General features: G+C 31.4%; 2 protein-coding genes across 2 annotated transcripts; both read right to left on the bottom strand.

Annotated features, from left to right (window-relative positions):
* Nucleotides 1-675: 675 nt before the first annotated feature.
* LOC126680915 (transcription factor LHW) lies at nucleotides 676-8394 on the bottom strand. The gene is made up of 10 exons (XM_050376208.2): nucleotides 7964-8394; nucleotides 6957-7145; nucleotides 6674-6755; nucleotides 6401-6442; nucleotides 6259-6318; nucleotides 3720-5573; nucleotides 3499-3600; nucleotides 2886-3026; nucleotides 2667-2792; nucleotides 676-1265 (listed from the first exon to the last, which is right to left on the bottom strand). The coding sequence occupies exons 1-10, from the start codon at nucleotides 8056-8058 to the stop codon at nucleotides 1110-1112; spliced, it is 2847 nt and encodes a 948-aa protein (XP_050232165.1). The 5' UTR covers nucleotides 8059-8394; the 3' UTR covers nucleotides 676-1109.
* Nucleotides 8395-17643: 9249 nt separating this feature from the next.
* On the bottom strand, nucleotides 17644-20475 carry LOC126682591 (protein TRANSPARENT TESTA 16). Its single transcript, XM_050378316.1, has 8 exons — nucleotides 20395-20475; nucleotides 19854-20094; nucleotides 19166-19232; nucleotides 18912-19076; nucleotides 18785-18826; nucleotides 18667-18708; nucleotides 17880-18085; nucleotides 17644-17797 (listed from the first exon to the last, which is right to left on the bottom strand). Exons 2-7 carry the CDS (start codon nucleotides 20039-20041, stop codon nucleotides 17888-17890), a joined length of 702 nt encoding a protein of 233 aa, XP_050234273.1. The 5' UTR covers nucleotides 20042-20094; nucleotides 20395-20475; the 3' UTR covers nucleotides 17644-17797; nucleotides 17880-17887.
* Nucleotides 20476-24100: the final 3625 nt, after the last annotated feature.

The following is a 24100-nucleotide window of genomic DNA, read 5'->3' as shown; positions in this document are numbered from 1 at the left end:
TATAATAAAAATATTAAAAGACGAATTACGGATGGGTCCAAAATTTGGACCCACTAGATCCACCGGAGAAGGAGCTCTGAACAGAGCTCCTTCTCCAGTGGTGAGAAGGAGCAGCTCCTTCTCATTTTGAGAAGGAGCTGAGAAGGAGCTGCTCGCTCCTTCCTGTTTTGAGAAATGAGAAGGTCTTCGTGGGTCCGAAATCTGTAACTTCGTATTTTAATTTTTCTATTTAAAAAAGATTTATTAATTTAAAAAATAATTAATTATTTTTTATTAAATTAATTTTGTATTTAAAGTTTATTTGAATGTTTTTAAAAATAAAAAATTTATTTGTATTTTTCCAAACAGAAAAGAATATGATATAAGATATTCTGGACTGTTTTGAAAAAATAAAATTTTAAGGACTAAAACTGAAATAACTAAAAAATTTGAAAACTAGTTAAAATCAGAAACTGACAAATACATTACTTCGTAATTATTCAACAAGTTGCAACACCAGTTTGATACAAAAAAAGGTTCAAACACCATATCGTCATTTTATAAAAAGTTGAAATACCAAAAGTATAGTAATCCCGTTTGAGAAAGCATCAGTCACAGATATCAGTGTATCAAATAGGTTTCCAACAGTATCTGAATAAAAATAACATAATAACATTATCCATCACAACCAAATCCTAAAAGCAAACCACACATCTTAAGATAAACATATTGTACTTAAACAATGAATCATGATAGGTTGAGAATAGGAAAATCCACAAAAAGAAAAAGAACATACATAAAGAGAACCCCTTCATTTCATATCCCACCTCCCCTATACATTTACTAGTATGCACCCTTCTCCATCCTATATTAGACCGTATCCCTTAAATTAAACTAAAACCTTAATATCTACCCATTCGGGGCTTCCTTCCACGACGGCAGGCTGAGACTTCCATTGAAGCTTTTTGACTATCTAAATCTTGATAAGAAATGAGGTTAGGCATGATCTACTTGATGAAGTTAGCGAGAGTAAGAACCACCTAGCTAAGAGCTTATTAAGACTGGAATACATGTTAGTCATGGCAAGCCAAAACAGGCTTGCTCTTAACACACCCAGACCAGAGAAGAGCTCATTGCAAACTACCAGTTGCAGCAATGGAGGTGGCTTGTGGGAAAGTGTGACGGGCTATCATATTGTTGATTTCCGATGTACCACCTTTCTCAGTTTGTTCTAAAAGACGGACAAGCGACATAAAAACTTCCATCCTTGTTACATCCTTGTTCGCCTGTTACAACAATTAAGATAAACAAATTAGTTTAGACTACAAGATAGCAAGGGAAATGCGTTTTAACTTCTCTATTAACCTTTTTGCAGCATGAGGGGAACAGACAATAGGCAAGAATACCATGATTTATTTTAGTTTTTCTTTAAAATCAAATGAACCTAATTTAAAAAGATTTTAAATATTTCAAACTGAACCGAACCAGTCGGTTTGATTGGTATTTTGGTTCAATTTGTACCAAAATTATTTATAATGTCAAACTGAACCAAACTGAATTTGACAGTTCAATTAGGTTTTTGCACATCCCTAATTAGATGATTGAAAAGTCGAGCCAACAGGAAAAAGTTTGATGCATAGCATCTGCATTCTGCTGCAAGAAAGCTCCCTAGAAAATATTATATTTGCAACTTATATAAACAAAAATAGGCAAGAGCTTAAAGAAAAGTCACATTAGATACAACAAAAGAAAGAAAAATGATTCTCACAAACTTCACAATTCATCATTGCTATCACATTCACAATGCAAATATTATTGATAAGTGCAGACTAGTTTGTTTGACTATTGTTCTAAGCTCCCATGCTTTGGTCCATGAGTTTTCTATTTCAATCATTAATTGCTACTGCCGTACTGCCAGCAATTTTACCATATACAAAAAATGGCATTCATAGGAAAAAGATTCTAGCAAACTTTGTGGAAATTAGTTTTTCCTTCCATAAAGATATTTCTTAATCAAACACCACAAAAGATTGTGAAAACTCAATATTTTCTTCACCAGTTATTCTTCCTCGTATCAAATAAACTTTAAAGCATAGCATAGAAATTACTATCCTAATTATGAAAACATTTGTTACCTACTTATCCAAGTATAAGTCATGAAAGAAGAAAGCTTTAAGTATTCCATCCACTAAATAATCAAGGATATAGACCCATCAAGCAAATGAGTCGGTATCTGAGAGTTTTCATTCTTGCATCATGATTCATGAATAAGAGACTAATAAATTGACCAAGTTTAAGAAACCTAAAGCATGCATGACCTTTCAATAGTTCATGGTAATTTCCAATAGTCTAGCAATGTACGAGTCCGATCAAACATTCAGCAGTCTTGAGAACAGGTAAATCTTATAAGTTATAATTTAGAATTTTTGATTTACATCCGGACGAATAGTGGAATGTACTTTGAATACACTAAAGAGAATTCTTTTATGTACTTAGCGTACAAAAACTTTAATTACTTAAATATGAAATTTGAAACTTAATTAACATGCAGTAGTTTGAATGTTTGCTTTCTATGCAACAATAGCAGCTGCAGGGAATAATATTCTAATATAAGCAGCAACACATAATACCCAAGGCTAAAAGTAATTGTTTATTATTATATAAAATTGTGCAAATAAGAGAGTTACCTCTACTGCAAATCGTGCCCAAATCTTATCATTACGAGCTTCTATCACCCCCTTCAAGATTGTCAATCCCAATCCTCTAATTAAATCAGCTATTTCTAGAAAGAAACCCCGTTCTTCACAGAGCATCTGTTACAAGCAGAATTTTATTGTATAAAAATGATGAAAGAAATTCAGTGAAACCAAAACATTCTCATGTCTATGTAAAAATGGTCTCACTACCTCCACAAGCATCTGACGTGGCAGATTCAAATCCTCAACTATGATAGGACAAACCATAGATTGAGATTCAACTTCAAATGCCCATGTTGCCCCTCCATCAAAATTGTCCTTTAAAAGAAGCCCACCTTCCTTGTTCATAATCTGCAAATTAAGAGAATAATATCATTAAACAACTTTGAAACTATTAAGTAATACTACAAATGGGCAAAAACATTAAGCAAGAGCAGAGAAATACTGAAATTGAGAGCAATTGATTTAAAAAGCAATACTTGACATGTATATCCCATGATCCAGTATTTTTTTAAGAGAAATAAACCAGGGTTGGCAACATCACTTGCAACGTACACCAGTTAAATAAAGACAAACAGCATATGTATTAATAGAGTAATGCTATATAACCCTCCTTTTTAACCCACCTTCTTTAACCCACCTTATGTGGCATTAAAAGAGTAGATGAACTAAAAGTTGGAATTAGATATACACTTTTGGAGGTGGATTTGACGAATTAAATGCTGCCACATAAGGAGGGACAATGAAGGTGGTACAAAATGGTGGGTTAAATAGCATTTTCCGTATTAATATTGTAATAATAAAAATAATCTCTCGTTCGTACCTTACACTCCCCAGTTTGTTTCAGCTTGTCTGCATGCTTTGTCACACTTTGCAAGAAAAGCATATGTTTGATGGTCCGTTCAAGCAGAGAGTCTATGCTACACTATTAACACCGATAAATGAAAGAAAGAAAAATGTCAACTATCGAACATCATAAACTCATCTTGCGGAGAAAATACAGACACATACATAAACAACTAACTACTAAAAGAGCAATCCTACCTTTGCACCATTTGGTACAATTTCTCGCAACTCTTTGACCCGATCTTGGATCATTTGACGATCTTTTGGCCTGGGTCTGGGGTTCTCTCCAGGTTTAAGCCTTTTGCGATTTGGTTTATTTATTTCATCATTTTTTTTGGAATATGCAGTTGAAGCACTATTATCACACCTCATACTATGGTCAACCCATGAACTCAGTTGTGAACCATAAATAGACGTAGCTTGAGAACAGCTTGCAACGTCATCCTTGCTACATCCAGACCTGAAAGAGCTAGATGCTATGGTTGCTGACTTTTCCAAGGACTTAGGTAGGACATTAAACTCCTTTTGAACGTGATTAGACTTATCAACCAGGCCATACATGGGAGAATTACTAGGAGTAAGGGAGCTACTTATCTTTGTCAATGACGTCTTGCAAGAGACAGCATCATCTGAGCTCTGTTTAGCAGTAGAGTGAGCCCTAGAAACTACAGCATCTAAAAGATGATCAGTACCTGTGGCAGGAAAAATACCACTGTCCAATATCCCTTCACTAGCTGAGAAAAAATTAGAACTTGCTTCCTGCATATTCATTAAAGTTGAACTATCTACGCTCATATGTGAATTGGCATAACCATCTGTAAGTAAACTATCCAAATTGCTACTGAGCAATCTATTTTTAAAATCCACACCAAGAACATCGTATAAGTCTTCAGTAGATGGAGCTTGAGCATATGAATCTGCATACCCGACATCTGCAATATTTTCACTCTGAGTTCCACTTTCATGCTTAGGGAAATCAGCAACCGAATTAGAGATGTCCTCATCCAAAGAATGATATTCATTTTGATGAGATGATAGAATGCTAGCCGCCTGAAACAAGTTACTGCTGATCTTTTCCTTTTTTGCAGAAGGTTCATTTTTGGAATGCTTCACTTCATTTAAATTGAGCTGCGAACCCCCTAAAAGCATGACTCTACTGCATACTTGTGCTGCCAAACTGGACAGAGGTACCTCCTCAACCCTTGATGAATCGAGTTTTTGAAGCCCAGCTCTAGCCAGCTGTATGGAATTGTGGCTAATATCTTCTGAACTGCATGGATTCAAATTAGCGCAGGTACTTGAAGTGGATCCAGTATTACTACTCACTCCATTATGCAACTCTCTCCCGGATATGGACGAACCGACATGAGAATTAACTATAAGACCTCCATTTGTCTTCATTTGAGGGGGGCTAAATCTATCACACTCATTTCTACTGTTAATTACAAGATTTTGTGGGCTTATTTCTGAGAGGACCCGGTGTTCCAATAATGTCACAATGCTACTACCGGCATCAGATTGAGCAATACCAGATCGGTGACTGAAATTAGGCCTTGAATTCAATGACATATGCTGGCTCATCCAAGTATCAGGATTTGAAGGGGTAACTTTAGGTCCAACAACTTCATTCGCTAGCCAGCCTCTTAATGGATCATGTGACTTCATAGCTGCAGTCAGTTTAATTTCACTCTGACAATTATTAGAATTCGGTACAGGGTTGGTTAGGTTTGAGGCATGAAATGTTGAAGCAGTAGACTGCAGAGTATCTTGAATCTGTCTAATTTGTGAATCAGGGGGGTGAGCAATTTTAGAAGATAGGAATGAGATGCTTTGTTGGTTGTAGCTGTCAGCTGATAAACGACTGGAGTTCAGCACCTTATCACCGCCCATATGGAAAGGAATAGAATCAGGCGTGTCAAAAGAAACTGGCAACCCAATTCTTTCTGCAGATTCTTTTTCCACAATGTTGTCAGACAGAAGAACTCCAGGAACACATCCTAATTGTACAATTAAACTCTTTACGCTATTCACAAATCCCATATTCTCCATTATCTGTATCAAGCAAAAATAATAAATCAACATTTGGAATTCAAACGAAACTGAAAAACCATTCCAATCTGCACAAATTTATCTGATGAACAGATCGATGTAAATTAGTATGGGCATTGCATCTGTCTTTATGCCTTAAATATTTTCTCAGATAAAATATCAATAAATGTAGGACTTCCAAGACAACCAAAACTGATCGCTATGGCATAAAGGTTTCCGGACCTATCTTCTGTGAACACTAGTGAGACTCCTTATCAACATTATCTAAATTGTAATGTACAGATGATGAAAATGCCTTACTTAAACATGTCCTTGAACCAGCAAGACCTTAGACGAGACCCTAACAGTAAGATAATTATGGCAGTCATAAATAAGATAACAAGCCATTCCACAACATCTCAATAAATATGGAGTTTTCCCTATAAAGCAACCAAATGGATCATTTAGTCAACAAAATAAGAACTTGTGTTCTGGTAGGCACTTTCAGTGATAAAAAAACTCATATAGAAGAAAGTATATTTATGAAATTTAGATGAGGAACTATATTGCAGTTCTCTCTACATAATTTTTGTTTCGTGTTTGAACCTAATATTGTGATATAATATGTATAAGGAACATTTTATAACTTCAATTCATGTATTAACATTGTGGAATGACTAAAAAAGGGACCGAAGCAAAAAACTCTTACAGTCAAGGAAGAACCAAGTTGAACTACACCATGAGGCACAACAGGAATAACAGCAATTGTCTGCAAAACCAGTAAATACTTTTGTAAAACAGAATGTTAAAGATCATAGCAGAATGTATGATATAAAGGATAGCTATCAAACCTGCATGCCAGCTGAAATTTGGTGATGTATCTCACTGAATACCTAAAAGCATCCAAAATAGGTTAAAGTCAAATCATGTTCAGCTACAAAGTGCAGGGAAAAAGGATCATGAGCGTTTCACTAAAGTATCTGTGTCATTCTAATAAAGCTGTAGTTATCTGCATTATTTGAACAATTAACTGTGTCAAAATGTGTTAGGCCCTAAAAGATGTTTATACCATCTTAATTGCAGTAGAACAGTCGAGTATCTGTATTAAAAGAAACGAAGACTACCTCTGGTGGATGGGCATCTCCATTGTAGTTGTGTGCAAGGATCCAGTTATGGTTACCGGTAAATGCTGCTCGTCCAACTAGTCTGAAAAATTAATAATACAGGAATTTATACTTTACAAGTCGAACATGTGAAAGCATATTAGAAAACATAGAAGTTAAGTTTGAGGGCTATGATGCACGAAAACAGAAACGCTTAAACGAAAAAATGCTGAAATGGAAAACGAAGAAACAATACTCTTCGTTCGAGGGAGAAGAGATAAAAGGAAAGAATAAGAAGCATTACCCTTGGCCTACTAAATTAACCTGATTATCCAACATCATTTTGGTAACAAGCAAATGGAGCTGATCTCCAGTTTGAAGCTTGAGGTGTGAGGAGTGAGCATCAGAAGCCCAGAATCCCTCCCAGTCTCCAAAAGACAACTCAGGATTAGCTGGCTTGGCTTCATAGTGACATTCTTCCCAAATTAACAACCTGCAGATTTAAAGCAAATTATAAGACATAAGAAAGTTCAAACAACTTTTTTTTTTTTGATAAATGGGGAGGGGGAAGCGCTTGCTGGAAGAATTGAACCCACGACCTGCACAGTGCTTGTATCATTCGAACTACTGGTTCAAACAATTTAATACCATTATCATTTTGTAATGCGCTTCTATATCTGGGTAGCACGGACACTTCATTCAATCAACGTGTCCCATTTCGAGAACGATTCGGACAACTTCATTTTTTACATTGGAAACTTTAAAATAACATTATTTCGCCGTGTCCGTGTCCGTGTCCATCAACCTAGTCTATAACAGTTATTATTATATATTTGTTCTGCATTTAAGAACAAAAAAAAAAGAGAATTGTAAAATCTATGTAATTTTCTTTAAAAAAAGGAAAAGGACAGAACAGAATAAACAAATTAGGAAAAAGTGTAAAAAAAAAAACAGTTCAATTTATGAAGGAGACAATAGCAAAAGGGTTTTTGTGAGTCAAAGCAATACATACAGATCAACTTTAATTACTCAGATTCTGAAAGACAAAACAGAATAAACCAATACACATGCATCCAAATTAATAAATTCAATATAAATAAAGAAAAAAAAACACTATATTAGATTACGAATCCTCCATTAAACGACAAATAAAATTAATGAATCGCGATAAGCCTAACGTTTTTCATACCCAAAAAAAATGTGAATATCCTTATAGATCCTGTGTGTTTGGTGAGCGAGAAAATAGTAAATATCTATAATACATAAAATGGTGCTGTTATTTTCCCGAGAAACAAACAGAAAGAAACTTACTTAGGATTATGGCAGCCGATCTTCCAAAAAACAGCATAAGACCAGTGATGAAGAGCGCAAAGAGTTTTCAAAACTTGTTTTAAGAAAAGACCCATTGGTAAGCTAGCTATTACTGTGTTTAATTTTGGCTAACTAACTTCCTCTGCACGATCCTCGCCCTGCCTGTTTGGTTCTGAGTCCTCCGCTCATCTTCCTCTCCGGATCTAAGTTACCTGTTGTTATCATTCTTCGGCAGTCCATTTTCACAAACTAAAAACACACACCAAAAAAAGGACTTGTACTAAGCTTCCAGCTTAAAAATGGCCTTCATTTTACAGAGTGAAGACAGAAGAAATTGAGCAGCAGCAGTGTTGGCTTTCTCTTGCTTGCTCTCTCTTCCAAAATATTCTCTTTTGTGTTTTGTTATGGGTAACTGGTGTGTGTGGGTAAGTCTATGTTTTGTGGGTTCACTTCATTACAAAGGGCTGCTGGGTGAACTTGGTTTGGTTCGATTCCGTTTTATTTGGTGTATAAATTTTCATAACTAAATTAAATTATTCTTATAAAATTTAAAACCAAACTTCATTAGTTCGGTTGATGGTTAATTTGGTTTGTGAACCGAAATTTTGATTCCTGATTTTGTTCAATATAAACTAAAAACGCAAACTTTTAGTTTACTATTATGAAAATTATTTATATAATTAATATTTTTATTAAAATATAATGATTACTAATGATAATTTAATATTAATTTTTAATAAAATCGCTAACGAATAATAAATTTAATATTTTAATTTTTATAATTGAAGTGTAAAAGAATAAAAAACGGTGGGTTTTTTGGGTTGGTTTGATTCAATTCACCGAGACTTTAAATTAAAATAAAATTAAAAATCACGATTTTTAAAGATTCTGAACAAACTGAAACCGAACTATTTCAACATTAAACCAGAACCGAAACCCACAATTTCGTTAAAAACTACTCCCTCCGTCCCATTTTATTTGTCCACTATTCTATATTTAGATGTCCCAAAATGATTGTCACATTTGCATTATATACACATATTTTCCTCTTTTACCCTTAATATAAATGGATATGATTTATAGAATATTGACATTTAATGTTATTACTATTATTGTATATTGACTATTCTTCTTTTCTAATATAGTAATTTTAAATTAACTCAAGAATCAAAAAGGGTACAAAAGGAAAAATTGTTAGTAATTAAAGTTTTCTTAATATGTATGAAACTAGAAAGTGGACAAATAAAATGGGACGAAGGGACTATAAACAATACCTCAACCAATTCACTTTTGTTTTGATTTAGTTCGATTTGGTTTTAAAGTTTGGTTCGTTTATACTCCACTCTTCCCTAGTGTGCTGCTATCGAAAACAACAACAGTGAGGGTAAGTATGGAAATAGCTCTCGAGTTTTGTAAAATTACCAAACTACCACTGGAAGTGCAAGTGTTTTTCTGGTCTAAGTGCAGCAGGTTGCTGTCGTGCTGACGTCAGATAAGTGGCTTTATCCGCATTTCACATTCGCTTTTTTTTTTGCTTGATATTCACTTTATAGATGAAATGACTAAAATAGGTTTGGCAAGGGAAGGAATAGAGTGCGAGAGTTGAGGTTTTAAGAGCGTGTGAGATGATGACATGTGTAATACTATGATTAAAGTTTTTTGTATTTTTTTCTTAATCACTGATCAAAGGAATGTTCTTGAAAATTGATTAAAGTGAAAAAGAATGGAGGAGAGGAGGGAAAAAAGTGGTAATAATGAAACATATCTGACTCTTCACTATTGACAATCATCCAATGTCTTTCATACTCTTTTCACTTTTATAAAATTTCTCATCATTTTATTATAAGTAGAGATCCTAATACCACCAGAATAATATATCACAGTAAAGCTAATTGGATGATAGTTGTCTGATTAATTCTCTGATGTTAAAGTCAGTTTAGCTTTCAGCAGCGTCTCAATATATGAATTTAATTGTGTTTTTAGACATATTTCAATCTCTTTATATAATAGTTGAGAGAATACCTAATAGATTTCCAATAGGAAAGTAATTCCTATTTAGTAAGGATTGTTTGAATAGGAAAGGAATTTGGGCTTTCGGCGAATCCCTTAGGTGATGCGCTTTCTTCGGGTCCTTTGGAAATATCGGTTCTTCTGAGGACTCGGCTGAATATTCTTCTTTTGATCTTCAGACTCGGCGAATCTCAAAGATTCGGGCACTGATGTTAATATTACCTAGAGGGTATATTTTATGCCATTCGGTTCCATTATAATTAAGATAAAAACTGATGTCCATCAAATACAAACAACGTAAGAAAAACTAAAAAATATCATTATCTGTAAAAGTAATAAAAGAAAATTAATTAAAAGTTTTTATAATAATAAATTATTTTTACAACATTGAATATAAATAATATTTTTTTACATATTATAATTTGGTTATTTTATTATACCAGGAATTTATTTATGCAAATTGGCGAGGTTTATGATTAACTTAGAACACATTTTATTAAAATATTACGTATTAGTTTAGAATTCTTGATGAAAAAAATAGTCATGATTTATTTTGTGGATGTGCTAATACACCTACCATTTATCTAAAAAAATAGTCATGATTTATTAATTTACTAGCTTTAACCCGTGCGTTGCACAATATTTTTTTATTTTTTCTATTTTTGTATTAACTATTAGAAGATTTATTTAGTAAAACTTTGTATTTTTTATTTAGATAATTTCTTATTTATGAATTAATAGGTCTCTATACTCTTTTAATTGTATTAAGTAATCATGTAGCATTTTGAAAAAAGATATTTCTTAAGATTATTTTAATTAAAGAAGTGGGATTAAAAAAATTAAGTGGGATTATATTTTAACCTAAAACTATTATGACTATTTTAAATTTGATTTTTTAGTCAATGATGTTTTAGTGAAAGGGATTTGTTATTTGCTTTTATATATTCACTCATTTTAAAACCATAACTTTTAAAAGTGAAATGAAATAATTAAAATATGCTTCTTTAATTTTACTTATTTTTAAGAGATTCTTTTACAAATACCGAAAAAAATGAAAATATTTACAAAACTACAACATGTATTTTTTTTAACAGAAATATAAAAAATAATTACAAAAATATAAACTTTTAAAAAATATTTACAAAAATACAACTTTTTTGTATAGACATATAATCGGTATATTATCTATATATAATTCGTATATATATACGTCTTTTTTAAAAAAAAATTCAGATCTATCAGATCTGAAAATTCCATCTGTATATAATCCGTATATAATACGAATTATATACGTTTTTTTAAATCAGATCTAAAAATAAAATTTCCAGATCTGAAAAACGAAGGAGATGAGGATTTTAGACGAACTGAAAATTCAAATCACGAATCATGTACAATAAATCTTAGATCTATACATACAACAAGAACAAAATTCTAGATCTATACATACAAATCCTAAATCTAAACATACAAATATGATTTTATAACATTTAAAATTTGAATTTAAGAAATAAATTTGAATGGAAGCGCGAGGGAATGAGCAGCGGCAGCGGTAACAGTGACAGCAAAGTGAGGAAAAGCAGCGGTGATGTGAGGGGAGAGCGACAGCGCGAGAGGAGAGTGGCGGCAGCGGAGAGGAGAGCGGCGGCGTAGAGGAAAGCGGCGATGGCAATAAAAGATGGATAGAGATTGATGTTAGTGGTGGTGGATGTTAATGGAGAAAGAGAGAAAATAAAATTAGGGTTTAGATGGAGAAGATAAAGAAAAAGGGAGAAATGATATTTTTGTTAATAAAAAAGATAAGGTGGTATATTTATAAATATGAAAAACACTTTTGTAAAGAGAAAGTATAAGATAATATGTTTGTAAATATTTTACCTTATTATGGTATGAAGTGTAAATATTTCTATTATTAATTGTATGTATATTTATAAATAATTTTTTCTATTATAAATTAAGAGACATGTATACACATAAATGGAAAGTGTAATCAAAGTTTTAGCCTCCTTTTTTATTGTTATATTTTATAAACATAATTCTCATTAAAGTTAATGACAAATTAATTTTTTTTAATGAAAAGTGTAGTAATTGTTTTAGCATATAAGAAAAAAACGTTATAAATTTTTTAAAAAATAAGAATAATTGGGATCTATAATTATAAAATTAATGACCGTAATTGTCTTTTATATCATCTCATGGAAATTGCCTTTTGTTTTTCTTATTTTTAAATTTTAATGACCTCTTCTTTTATCTAATACAAATAAAAAAGAATGAGGTGTGCTTATATGTTATCTTGTAGCTAAAAGAGTTAATATAAGGAATATTTACACTCTCAACCATAATAAAGTAAAATATTTACAAACATGTTAACTTATATTTTTTCTTTACAAAAGTGTTTTTATATTTTCAAATATGCCATCTTTATCTTTTTATTAATAAAAATGCGTTTTCCCTCTTTTTCTTCATCTTCTCCATCTAACCCTAATTTTATTTTCTCTCTTTTTCCATTAACATCATAACAAAAATTCATCTTCAAGACACACCACCACCATTCTTCTTCCGACCGCCGCTTACCCTCACGCCGCCACCCTCCCTCACGCACGCCGCCCTCCCTCGCTGCACACACTCGCCGCCGCCGCCGCCGCCGCCCTCTCTCACTGCTAACAATCGCCGCCGCCCTCTCTCACTGCTCGCAATCACCGGCGCGCCGCCCTCCCTCGCTTCCTCGCTAAGCCGCCGTCCTCCCTCACGTGTAGATCTATGATTTGTATGTGTAGATCTATGTTTTATATGTCTAGATCTATAATTTTTTGTGTTTTTGTATGTATAGATTTAGGATTTATTGTATATGATTCGTGATGTGAATTTTCAGTTCGTCTTCATCCTCGTCTCCTTCGTTTTTCAGACCTGGAATTTTTATTTTTAGATCTGATTTAAAAGAAAACGTATATAATTCGTATTATATACGGATTATATACAGATAATATATAAATAATATACAGATTGAATTTTCAGATATGATAGATCTGAATTTTCTTTTAAAAAAATGTATATAATTCGTATATAATTTGTATTATATACGGATTATATATAGATAATATACAAATTATATGTGTATACAAAAAAGTTGTATTTCTGCAAATATTTTTAAAAAATTTGTATTGCTGTAATTTTTTATATTTCTGTTAAAAAAAATACATGTTGTATATTTGTAAATATTTTCATTTTTTCCGGTATTTGTAAAAAAAACTCATAATATAAATTAGAAAAAAGATTAATATAATGTAAGCATGTTAGGAAACCAAATAAAATCATATTACTAATTTTATTATCTTTTACCAAATTTTTATTATTATCTCTTACCAAATTTTATTTTCAATCTTATTATTCAATTTTATCACTTTATTAATATAATGAAATCATGTTAAGAAAACCAACTACAAATAATATTAATTTAATAATATAAATATATAGAAAAAAAATATATCAAGAATATAATTCTTAATTTTGATGATAGGAGGAGGCAACTAATAATTAGAGATTGTAAATTTATAAATAATATTATATAATTAATAGAACAGAAAGAAAAATAATTACATATAAAAAAATTATAAAAAATATGATTTTATGAAAATATGTCAATTCATTATCAAATAATGATTTTACAGAAAAAAAATTCTTATCAATGTTTTACACAAAATACTTCTTCTCATACTCATAGCTTAAATAAGGAAGCATATTAATATTTAAGTGCATATTTGAAGCTAAAATTGAAAGATTAAGTGACAATATTCCATTAGATTATTCTTATTAATATTACTTTTTCTTTTTAAAACACAATTTTATTAATTATTTTTTTGCAGACATAATTTTACCCTACCCTTTTTTATGATTATTAGAAACAATAATATTTATTTATCTATGTCATATTGTCGAGTGCAATTTCATTTGTCATCACCTACAATCAAACACAATATATATTAATAATACTCAAAATTATATAGATCTGTAGAGATTTACTGAAATAAAAATGATAGCCATTAAGAAGAAAAATCACTATTAGAATACTTGAAGAAACTTACTAATGATAATTCGTAGAGATTCACTGAAATAAAGAATAAGCTATACCTTTTTACCCTTAAATCCATCACAATTCTAAAATAGAAAAATACATAAAATAAAATAAATATAAGAACTTTTTTTGTGATGAAGAAGGAAAGAATAGAAAACTTACCCGAAAAATTAGTAGATTTTTATGTAGTGTTTGGTATTGAAAGGTAAAATATATGGGTATTTATAGTGATGATTTTAGGTAAGTTAAAAGATTTTTGAAATTAGTAAGATGACTGCAATATAATAACAATTAATTACAATAACTTTTGTTGTTGTTACCTTATTTATCTTTAATTTGTTGTTCTTTACTTATTGAATATATTACAGTAGCATGTTTCTTTCTCCAAATTGCAGTCAGCGCTATATATATATAGGACTGACTTGATATCAACAATACATTTATAATATATATTGTCATTTGTCAGGAAATCATTGTTTGCACATTCAAGATCAATATGATATCAACAATAAATCAACCACATATCAACAACATAGAAATTTGAAGAGTAGTTTTACCGTTAGATCTAAAGAGAGAATGTAGTTTTTATTCTATATTTTTTCAGCTATCCTAAATTTATCTGTCTTTGTTGACATTGCATACAAATTCTATTTGGATGAGTCCAGTTTTGCATAAGAGAACCTCTAGCGTTGTTGTTATGGATAGTTCTTTTTCACGCATGTTTGTTGTATTCAAGGACTCAACAATGTTGAAAATCATTGTTGAATACATATTGCTCGTGGAATGGATTGTTGTCCATTTTTCCAAGCCGACTTCCATTAGATATATCCTTATCTTTGGGTCAAAATTGTCAAATTCTTTCATGTGTTTTTCAAATTGTTCAAGTGTGTAGGCTTTTGCTGCCCCAAAAAAAATATTCTCTGATTTAACCTTTCGCTCTTCTATATCTTTCTTTGACATTGTTAAACAGATGGTAGGTACACACCCCATGTGTTTCCGGCTAAAACTTTTTAATTGCTTTCTCAATACTTTCATGTCGATTAGAGATAATTCACATTCTCTCTCTCACGCACAATGTTTCTCTAACTTTGTTAAAAAAAAACCACTTCCATTAAGCATCATTTTCAGAATTTACTACACATAATGCAAGAGAAAAAATTTTATTTGATGCATCTTGAGTTGCTGCCATCAAAAGAATTCCTCCATATGTTGTTTTTGGGAACATCCACTATAATTATTGGCTTGTAAAATTTCCAACCTTTAATTGAAGCATTTAATAATATAAAAACATATATAAATCTATTTTATCTTCTTTCCAGTTCAGCTGCAGTTCCGAGATTTGTTATTTTCAATGCATGTAGATAAGAAGGCAATAATTAGTATCAATCACCTGGATTACCTCACGTAAACTCCAATCCCTTTTCTTTTGATCTCCATGCTTTTTGGTAGATTAGTTCGACTCCATACTTTTTCTTCATGTCTCTATTAATATCGGCCGACGTATAAACATCTTTGAAATTTACATACTTATGTTTTATAAAATTTTCAATTAAATGTGATGTGCCTTGCCTTTAATTTATCAGCCATTCTTTCCCCACTTTACAATTCTGTTTGTTGTTGAATTTTTGGACAATGAATACATTTGATTTTTTTAATTCGGGATGCTCTTAGCCTCCATTCGCAATCAGGCTCATTGCACATTACTATATATTCGATTTTGCACGACTTGTAAGCTCTAAACTGAAAATGCTTGCTAATTGCATAAATGTTTAATATATTCTATATGTGCGTTTGTCTTTATATTTTTGATCTTCTTCTATTTATGTTTCTTTAATTTCATCAATGATCATACCTTTTATGGACTGAGTCGGGACTTCCTGATCATCATCTAATATTTTTCATATCTGTTATATACTGAAACATGTTTGAAATTGAATTAGAATTATTAACATTTGTTGAGTATACTTACTCGTCGCAAACTTCTTCAATTCTGTTGATGTTTACTGGGTTGATCATGAAGTAAAAGGTCAAAATATTATTATTTTGTATTATTTTCGATGGATACTTTGTTTTAATCTGGATAAGGTTAAAATATACAAGATATCAAATATAGATATCAATCTAATCTAATAATGTTAACCTTATATCAACGACATATCTACATTAAAATAAATTGTTTTTAAGAAAATAAATATGTAATATAATATAAACAATATATAAATAGCATGTCAACATGATTCTATTAACTATATATCAGTATAGTACTATCAACTTAGCAAGCAAAATCCAATATCGACTACATATCAACATAATCAATCTTATATCAACCACATATCAACATGATAATACCTGATACTTTATCTGGAGACTTGTTTTTTCTAATTTTATTTATAGCTATTTTTTCAATAGTTTTTCAAAATTATTCATACTACAATATTTTGGAATAAGAAGTCATTTATCAATAAAATATGTATATTGGAACTTAACATTCCAATAGCCATTATATATATATATTGATAAAAGCTGTAATTCCTGATTGAAAATCAAAATTTAAATTAAAAATAAACTTTCTCTATCTTTAATTATAATATCATATTAATTAGATTTAAAAGTTGTAATTAATTTATTGTTTTATAATTAAATATCAATGCATTTTATACTCTCAACCTAATTTTTTAAACTGTTTACTTAATTTATTGATTACATTTTTTTCTTAATTTTGTTTTGGTATAACAGAAGAGGCAAAAGCCTGAAACTAGCTCAACACAATCTTTCTACTATAAGAAATTCCACAAGTATCATGCTGAAGCCACGATAAAAGGCTGTAAGGCGGAGCATCATGACTGACTAAACCCACTCTGAACTCATCTCCGATCAAAACTAAGTGATCCGCAGCAAAGTTTGCTTCCCGTTTCTTAATTTAACTAGAATTACAAACATATTTTATTCAAATTTGAACAAATATATCTAAAAAAAAATCAAATCTAAATTGGAATAAACTTAACTGTTATGATTTAGATGTTCATCTTGATGCTTCGAGTTTCTAATTTGAGGATGAAGATATCAATCTACTAAATTGAAAATGAACAGAGCTAATAATGGAGAGGAAACAACAATCACACGTGTAAGCTGAAATTAGAGAGAGAAACGCGAGTTGCGGGAGAAGAGAGAAACAAGAGCTTATACGAGAGAGAAACAAACGAGAGTTGAGAGAGGAGAGGAAGTTATGACAAAGAGGGGAAAAATCAAAGAAATTTTGAAAATTTGGTTAATATTATGGGTAATTATACTAGTCGTGTAAATATAAAATTCTACTTCGCGCATAGTAGTTTAGAAAATTGAAAGCTGGATACATATTTTTGTAAATGAAGGTACAATCTTGGTTATTTATAAAAAAAAAGCCATTTTTATATTTAGAAAAACAATCCAAAAATGTATCTTAGAATTTTGTGAGAGTTCCGTAAACGGGGAAACGCAGCTTCCTCAACGTTTAAATTACCGAGTGAACCATAAAAAGAAGTGTGTCAAACTTAGATCCGTAACACAATATATAGTCTAAGCAACAACAAAATGTAGCGAACACACCAAACTAAAAAGTTGATAAAAGCATAAGTTTGAAGAAGATAATATAAATTCCAAAGTGCAATACGTAAGAAACCATATATGAATATGTCTTTTAAAAAGCAATCCGAAGCTGTATATTGCAGTATATATAACCCATTGATACTTTGTTTTGAGCAACCCTTGTCTCAACTCTGCAAAACCAAAACCATTCATTAACTGCATGGCTACGTGAGATTACAGGAGCAGAGTAAAATTAGTAAGTTATATACATACCTGAAGTGCTAAAGAGTAGAGCCTTGAAGAGTGGGCTGAGCTAGCTGGAGATGATAAGGATGCATTTGAGAGGGAATGGTTGCGAGCTGAAGCACACTGTTCGGTTCTCCACAGAATGGGAACTGCTCCATAACTTGCTCATGCTCCACCGCCTTTGCTTCCATGCTCGCCTGCTCGTACTCCAGCGCTGCTCGATGCTCCTGAATCTGATCAACCCGAACAATAAAAATATGTACTAATATTGCCACTCGTTTGATCAGGTTCTAGCAATATCTTGGGAAATTGTTTTTGGGAGTCTGTCAACTTTCTAATTTTTTCATATTAGTCTATGTAATTTTGATTTATTTTATATTAGTGAATAAATTTCAATTTTAGTTCAACGGGAATGATCTTTCGTGACTATACACGTATATATGGCATAAAAATGATAAAACATTGATTGCCATATACGTATAATTTGACTTGTAATACAAAATAAACTTCCCGTTAAAATAAAATAAAACAAATCAAAATTCCATGACACAAATGAAATAATTTTCATGGTAGGTAACTCCCAAACATAATAACCCCAGAAAATAATTTAAAAGTGTGAGTTCATCACCACATTTTTTTATCAGAATAAGTTGAAGTTCTACTTTGCCTTAGATTAAAAATTTAACTTTTAGTACCACTTCGATGCAATTTAAAGTTTTGATACCAAATTAATATATAGGATAAAATTACAACACGACTTAGGGCTGTAATCCATCAATATTTGAATGAAATTGTGAATAATTAAGATCCTTACCCAACGGAACATATTGCTATTTTCCTCCTCCAGCATTCGCTCCTGAAATTTAAAGAAAAACGCAGTGAGGCAGTGCATTAAACAAATTGAGATGTAAAAGAAACAAAACAATTTTCACCTTCCTACGCAGATTATCCAGCTGCTGCTGCAACAACTCATTCTGCATAATTTGTTCATTTTTGTTGAGTCAACATAAATGATTTACCATTAAATAGTTGCATGTCGAACATAAATTCATGAATTACCTTGCGGTCGCGGATCTTGGCAACGGAGCGTTCGAGTTCTTGTTCGAGCTCACCCAACTCCTCAAACGGAATAGAGCTCATGTCTTCACCAGTGTACCGCCTCATGTTCAGCTGAAGACGCCGAGTTTCTTTTCGCAGCATCGCCAACTCACCGAATAGCTGTTCCTATATTAACCAAACAAAATAATGATTAAAATTAACTAGACTACTCTAATAAATAATAATTCAAGACTAATAATTCAAGAATCTTTTACCCTGCTATCATGCTCAGGAATACAGGTCCCTGTATTTTTCTGGTACCTATCAATGATTTGCTCCATCCTGCACCACATTTCGTATCAAAACACATAGATTATTTCTGCAAACTGTGGTACAAATTCTCAAGAAATAAACAAACTATTTTATGTATATATCTTTGAGGTAGCTAGAAATTATGAAGCTCTTAGGAAATTCAATAATTTCTCTTCATCATTTTAAAACAGTGCAAACTCACAAAGATATATGAATCCAGTTTAGCTAAAAAATACGCAATAAATTATGAAAATTAATTATTCAACCAAGTCCTCGTTTTCACAAATTATTTTAATTAACATCTCAAGAAAAAATATTATGGAGAGAAAAGCCTAAGAAAACAAGTTCACCAGTCAAAATGAATAACCAAAAAACGTTGGAAAGCAGAGTTTTTGATCTAAACCTAGCAAATAAAAAAACTTAAATATGTTATAAGATGAAAAAAACAGCAAATCTGCCATAGAAAAAGGTCATGGTCTAGACTTTGACCGGTACAGAAAACCCTAGGAAGATTGTCAGAAACATGCAGATAACAAGTTGGTTGAATTGAATCTGTGAATCAAAAGAAAGCCCAGAAAAGAAAATCAGAAACCACATGCATTTGATATGATGATGAACTAAAACAAGAAGCAGAAACTAAATAGAATGGACCTTAATGGGTCAGAGCAGTACTGGCACATCTTGCCTGTACTGGAGAAGATGATGAGGCCAATTTGAGCATCACAAAGAACAGAAAGTTCATGAGTCTTCTTTAAAAGTCCAGCTCTACGTTTGGAGAAGGTCACTTGCCTTGTTGTCTGGTTCTCAATCCTCCTAATTGGTATCTTTCCACGACCCATAATTCTTTTTCCACTTTTAGGGCAATTTCTATATACTTTTTCACACCCAATTCCTGGTTTTCAACAAAAAATGAAACAATTAGTATAATATAATATAATATAATATATAAACTCCAGTGATTAATTCCCAAATCCACAAAAAAGGCAAACAGATTATATATTACAAGTAATGGAAAGTAGAAATATAGCCAGATTCTTATATATATATATATATATGTATTTATACATAAAGATGAGGTTCAAATCAGGAACTACAGGACACTAAAGAAATGACAAATGGAAACTATAGGTTAAATTGTGAAATTCATAAACAAGGAGAGAATATTAAGAGAGGGAGAGAGAGTTTTCCTTACCTATATTATAAAATCTCTAATCAGTTGCTTGTAGAATTAGAGAGTCTGCATTAAGAGCCTTTTATTCATATTATGAACTTTTTACATGCATGCCCCTCTACTACTACTACTTGGAGAAAAATACTAAAATACACCCCTAAGATAGTAAATTCCATGTACTGCATTTGAAATGCACAGTAGAAAAGTAATAGTAGTGGCATATTATGTAAATTCCCTGCAAGAGATGTTGTCCTCTAATGGGAAGGATAGACAAAAGGTTACTGCGAGTTTTAACCACTCTCTGAGCAGATCAGCTGCCAAGTTACCTCAAATTTGCCAAGTTTGGAAAGTTTTAACAATGGTTAGAGAACTAGGGTTAGAACAAAAAAAGAAACTCAAAACAAACCCTAATAGGAAACGACAAAGTGTAACAATCCCATGACACTTTTGTATATGCATGGTTTAATCATGGCTTGCTCATTATGCAGTATACCCTCTTTTTATAGAAATTTTGTTGTTTACAATTATCATCTTATATTACTACTCTTCACCAAATTCTTCTCTTTTATTTTTATTTTTTTTGTTATGGGTAACCTAATCTTTCAAATTTAACTATAAGTATTTCAACATACTTTATGTTACCACTCATTAATTTATATAACATGCATTTTCATATGCACTAATCTTAGACCTTGTTATGCCGATAATTGGGTTTAGAAAGCTGAATCCGGCTTGCAATCCGAATCTGCTAGTTAATTAACTTAAGTTTATAGCAATCTAATGACCGGTTCTAGGATATGAGAGTCGCAATATAGCTATACTAAAACTGCCATTTATACCGACCGACATATTTCACTCTTTATTAACTTGCATGTAATCAAAAAATCTATATCTGCAATTTGGTTCAATTCACAGAAATTTATCATGTTAAGTTTATTAATTTACTGGAATATCAACATGTGATGCCATATAATCACAATAGATATAAGTCAAAGTGGACAATTGAAAACAAACAAATGTTGGAATAAAGACTGAAAAATAATAAAAAATGCATAGATTGAGATAAAATTGACATATGACTCAATATTGGACTAATTTAACAAGTAAAGAACAGAGTCCTAAACAAACATATAACTCTGAATTTATAACATATAGTCAAACAATCGTGTTTTTATTTAAAAATACATAAACAAAGTCAAAATTGAATGTATAAATAATAGTGATTTTAAACATTACAATCTTTAATCTTTAAATATACATCTACTTAAATTTTAATGGAAATCATATGATTTTATGTGTCATTATTAGTCTTCAATTAATTAGTTTGTGAATTAGCCTCTTAATTTATGTGATGTGAAAATGTGTGGATTCAAATAATGGTACTCTTTTGACATTCGATGCATTCAAAGCAATTAAAAAATATCAGTATTCTAATTACAACAATTTCTACATGTTAGAAATACTTTTAAACTGATTGACCATAATTTTAATTCTTGCGTATAGCTTATTACAGAAAATCATAAACACTTATGATGTGTCTTAAAACCCCTATAATATAAGAATCCTAGCATAAAAACATATACATAAATCAGAGATCAAATCAAGCTTCAAATAGTCGAAGAATCTTGTGTTTTGATGATCTTTAGCGATTCAACTGTTACTTGATTAGCTTAATAGGTTGATTATTTTTTATTGAAAATTCTGAGATCGGAGAGAAATGATAATCTTAAATTTTAATTGATTTAGTATGCTCTCTGTTAGCGGGGCAGGTTTCCAGGACACTCGCCCAGACGGTCAGACTTATGGCTGATCTCGAATCCGGTTAGTCTTAAAATAAATGTAGTCGCCATCTATCTCAGTTAGGAAATATTTTTTTAAACCGACCAGATTTACCTCACACGCCTATGAATAATGAATCATGCATCGGATTAAAAGATCGAGTTCTTGAACACCCCTTTACTTTTGACTTGTGTTTCATTGATTAAATCGATTTAAAAGACATGTCCAGAATATCTCATCTTAACAAGCAAATGATATAGTACTGGAAAGTTAACAATCTGAAAAATATAAAGGCTGGAAAAAGCATACAGGAGGCGCATATAACTCGATATGGACTGACATTTAGACAAATAGCAAGTACTCCTAAACAAGCATCTAATTTCGGAGTTTTTGACATATAACAGACAGAAGCGGATTTAATTCAGTTTGCATGCACAAAACCTAAATCATGTAACAACTGAGTTCGATTTTAATTTTGTCATCTTGAAAGCCTATACAACTATTAATTACATTTTCATAGCAATCACAAATTTTTTATGTGATTTGATTGTTTTAAAGCTAATTTAGCGTGATTATCTGACTAAACCAGTTAAAATGGATATGGACATACATTCATAATTTTGAATCTTCACTTTTAATTATCTCGTATAATTAAACAATAAGATCGCAAGATAGCTCTATAAATTAAATGATTTCTTAATTTCAATTTCATGATCTTATCTCCCACCGAACCTTTTCATAGAACGCCTTTTGTCTTTTTTTTTTTCTAATTCACAATTAAAATTTTATATTTTAATCAAAAGAAAGTTGATCACGAGATTACTAACTTTCTCAATGTTTAATATTGGTACTACTGTTGTGTTAGGTCAAGGGCACGATAGAGGAACCCAATTTGAACGTAGAAGCTTGTGTTTTTCAAATGGTGTTTATGGGTGCAATATATGGTTTCGCTATGGTCTAGAAATTTAGAGTTCTTATTATTTCCTTTATATGATTATGTGCCACCCTTGGCCATGATTTCTAAGGCTGAATTTACAGAAGTAGGGTTAGCATAAAGGTGTCTAGAGTTTAAGTTAGATTAGGAGTGTGTAAGTGAGTGAAAGGATAAGCCTCGCTTGGTTCGTTTTATAGCAATTCCCGAAAAGTTAACTTCCCGGGAAGTATAGTTCCTGGAAAGTTAACTTCTCAGCAAGTTGATAAATATTGCTTGTTTTGATTTTTACATCCCGGGAAGTACAAAACTAATTTTTAATTAAAAGACAAAAATGTTCTATGATAATTTTTATATAAATTTAAAAAGGAAAAAAAAAGTTAATGTTAAATTAGAAAAATACAACAAAAGTGCTAGGGAAGTTCTACTTCCTTGGATTTTGTTAGGGAAGTTACTTCCCTAGTCAAAGGGAAGTCAAACATCCAACTTCCCGGGAAGTAGAATGTATAAATTGAACCAAGTAAAAAATATTTGCTACTTCCCGGGAAGTACAACTTCCCTAATCTATTTACCCCCAACCAAGCGAGGCCTTAGGTTTGTTAATTGAGATAAATACAATATAAAACTCAGATATTAATTAAAGAATAAAATGATAAAGATGGTTAAAAGGCTTAATTGATGCCTAAAAGTATCAAACTAGGCTTTTAAGACGACTTTCTCTGGAAATTATCATTATCAAAATGGATCTGTTTGACTTCGTCTTTCATGGGAGGAGCTTTACGTAATAGGTGGGTCTTCTTTTAATGATGTTGCTTGTGTTAAGGCTTGGAGTTTTTTGAGATGCTTATAAATTGGCCAATGAATTTCTAAGGCACTCCAATTAATTAATCAAAATTTTGAGACTTTTATTATGACCTCTTTGAATTTTTATCCAAACATATTTACACAAAACAACAGTGACCAGTGGCGTGAGCCACCTTACGCTTAGGGCTGTAATTCGATTGGACCGAATTAAAC

Source organism: Mercurialis annua, linkage group LG5 (assembly GCF_937616625.2).
Source record: "Mercurialis annua linkage group LG5, ddMerAnnu1.2, whole genome shotgun sequence".
Lineage (NCBI taxonomy): Eukaryota > Viridiplantae > Streptophyta > Magnoliopsida > Malpighiales > Euphorbiaceae > Mercurialis > Mercurialis annua.
Note: the sequence above shows the minus strand (reverse complement) of the source record. Positions and strands in the feature narration are given on the sequence as shown.

What these genes read in the sequence shown, in the direction of transcription:
- LOC126680915 (XM_050376208.2), bottom strand. Translation starts at nt 8,058, where the DNA reads ATGGGTCTTTTCTTAAAACAAGTTTTGAAAACTCTTTGCGCTCTTCAT. An exon ending in AACAAACTGGGGAGTGTAAG is followed by an intron (nt 3,027 to 3,498) that starts GTACGAACGAGA and finishes CTTAATTTGCAG; the next exon opens with ATTATGAACAAGGAAGGTGG. An exon ending in GGGCACGATTTGCAGTAGAG is followed by an intron (nt 1,266 to 2,666) that starts GTAACTCTCTTA and finishes TTGTTGTAACAG; the next exon opens with GCGAACAAGGATGTAACAAG.
- LOC126682591 (XM_050378316.1), bottom strand. Translation starts at nt 20,041, where the DNA reads ATGGGTCGTGGAAAGATACCAATTAGGAGGATTGAGAACCAGACAACA. An exon ending in TACTGCTCTGACCCATTAAG is followed by an intron (nt 19,233 to 19,853) that starts GTCCATTCTATT and finishes AATGTGGTGCAG; the next exon opens with GATGGAGCAAATCATTGATA. An exon ending in ATAGCAATATGTTCCGTTGG is followed by an intron (nt 18,086 to 18,666) that starts GTAAGGATCTTA and finishes CGGGTTGATCAG; the next exon opens with ATTCAGGAGCATCGAGCAGC.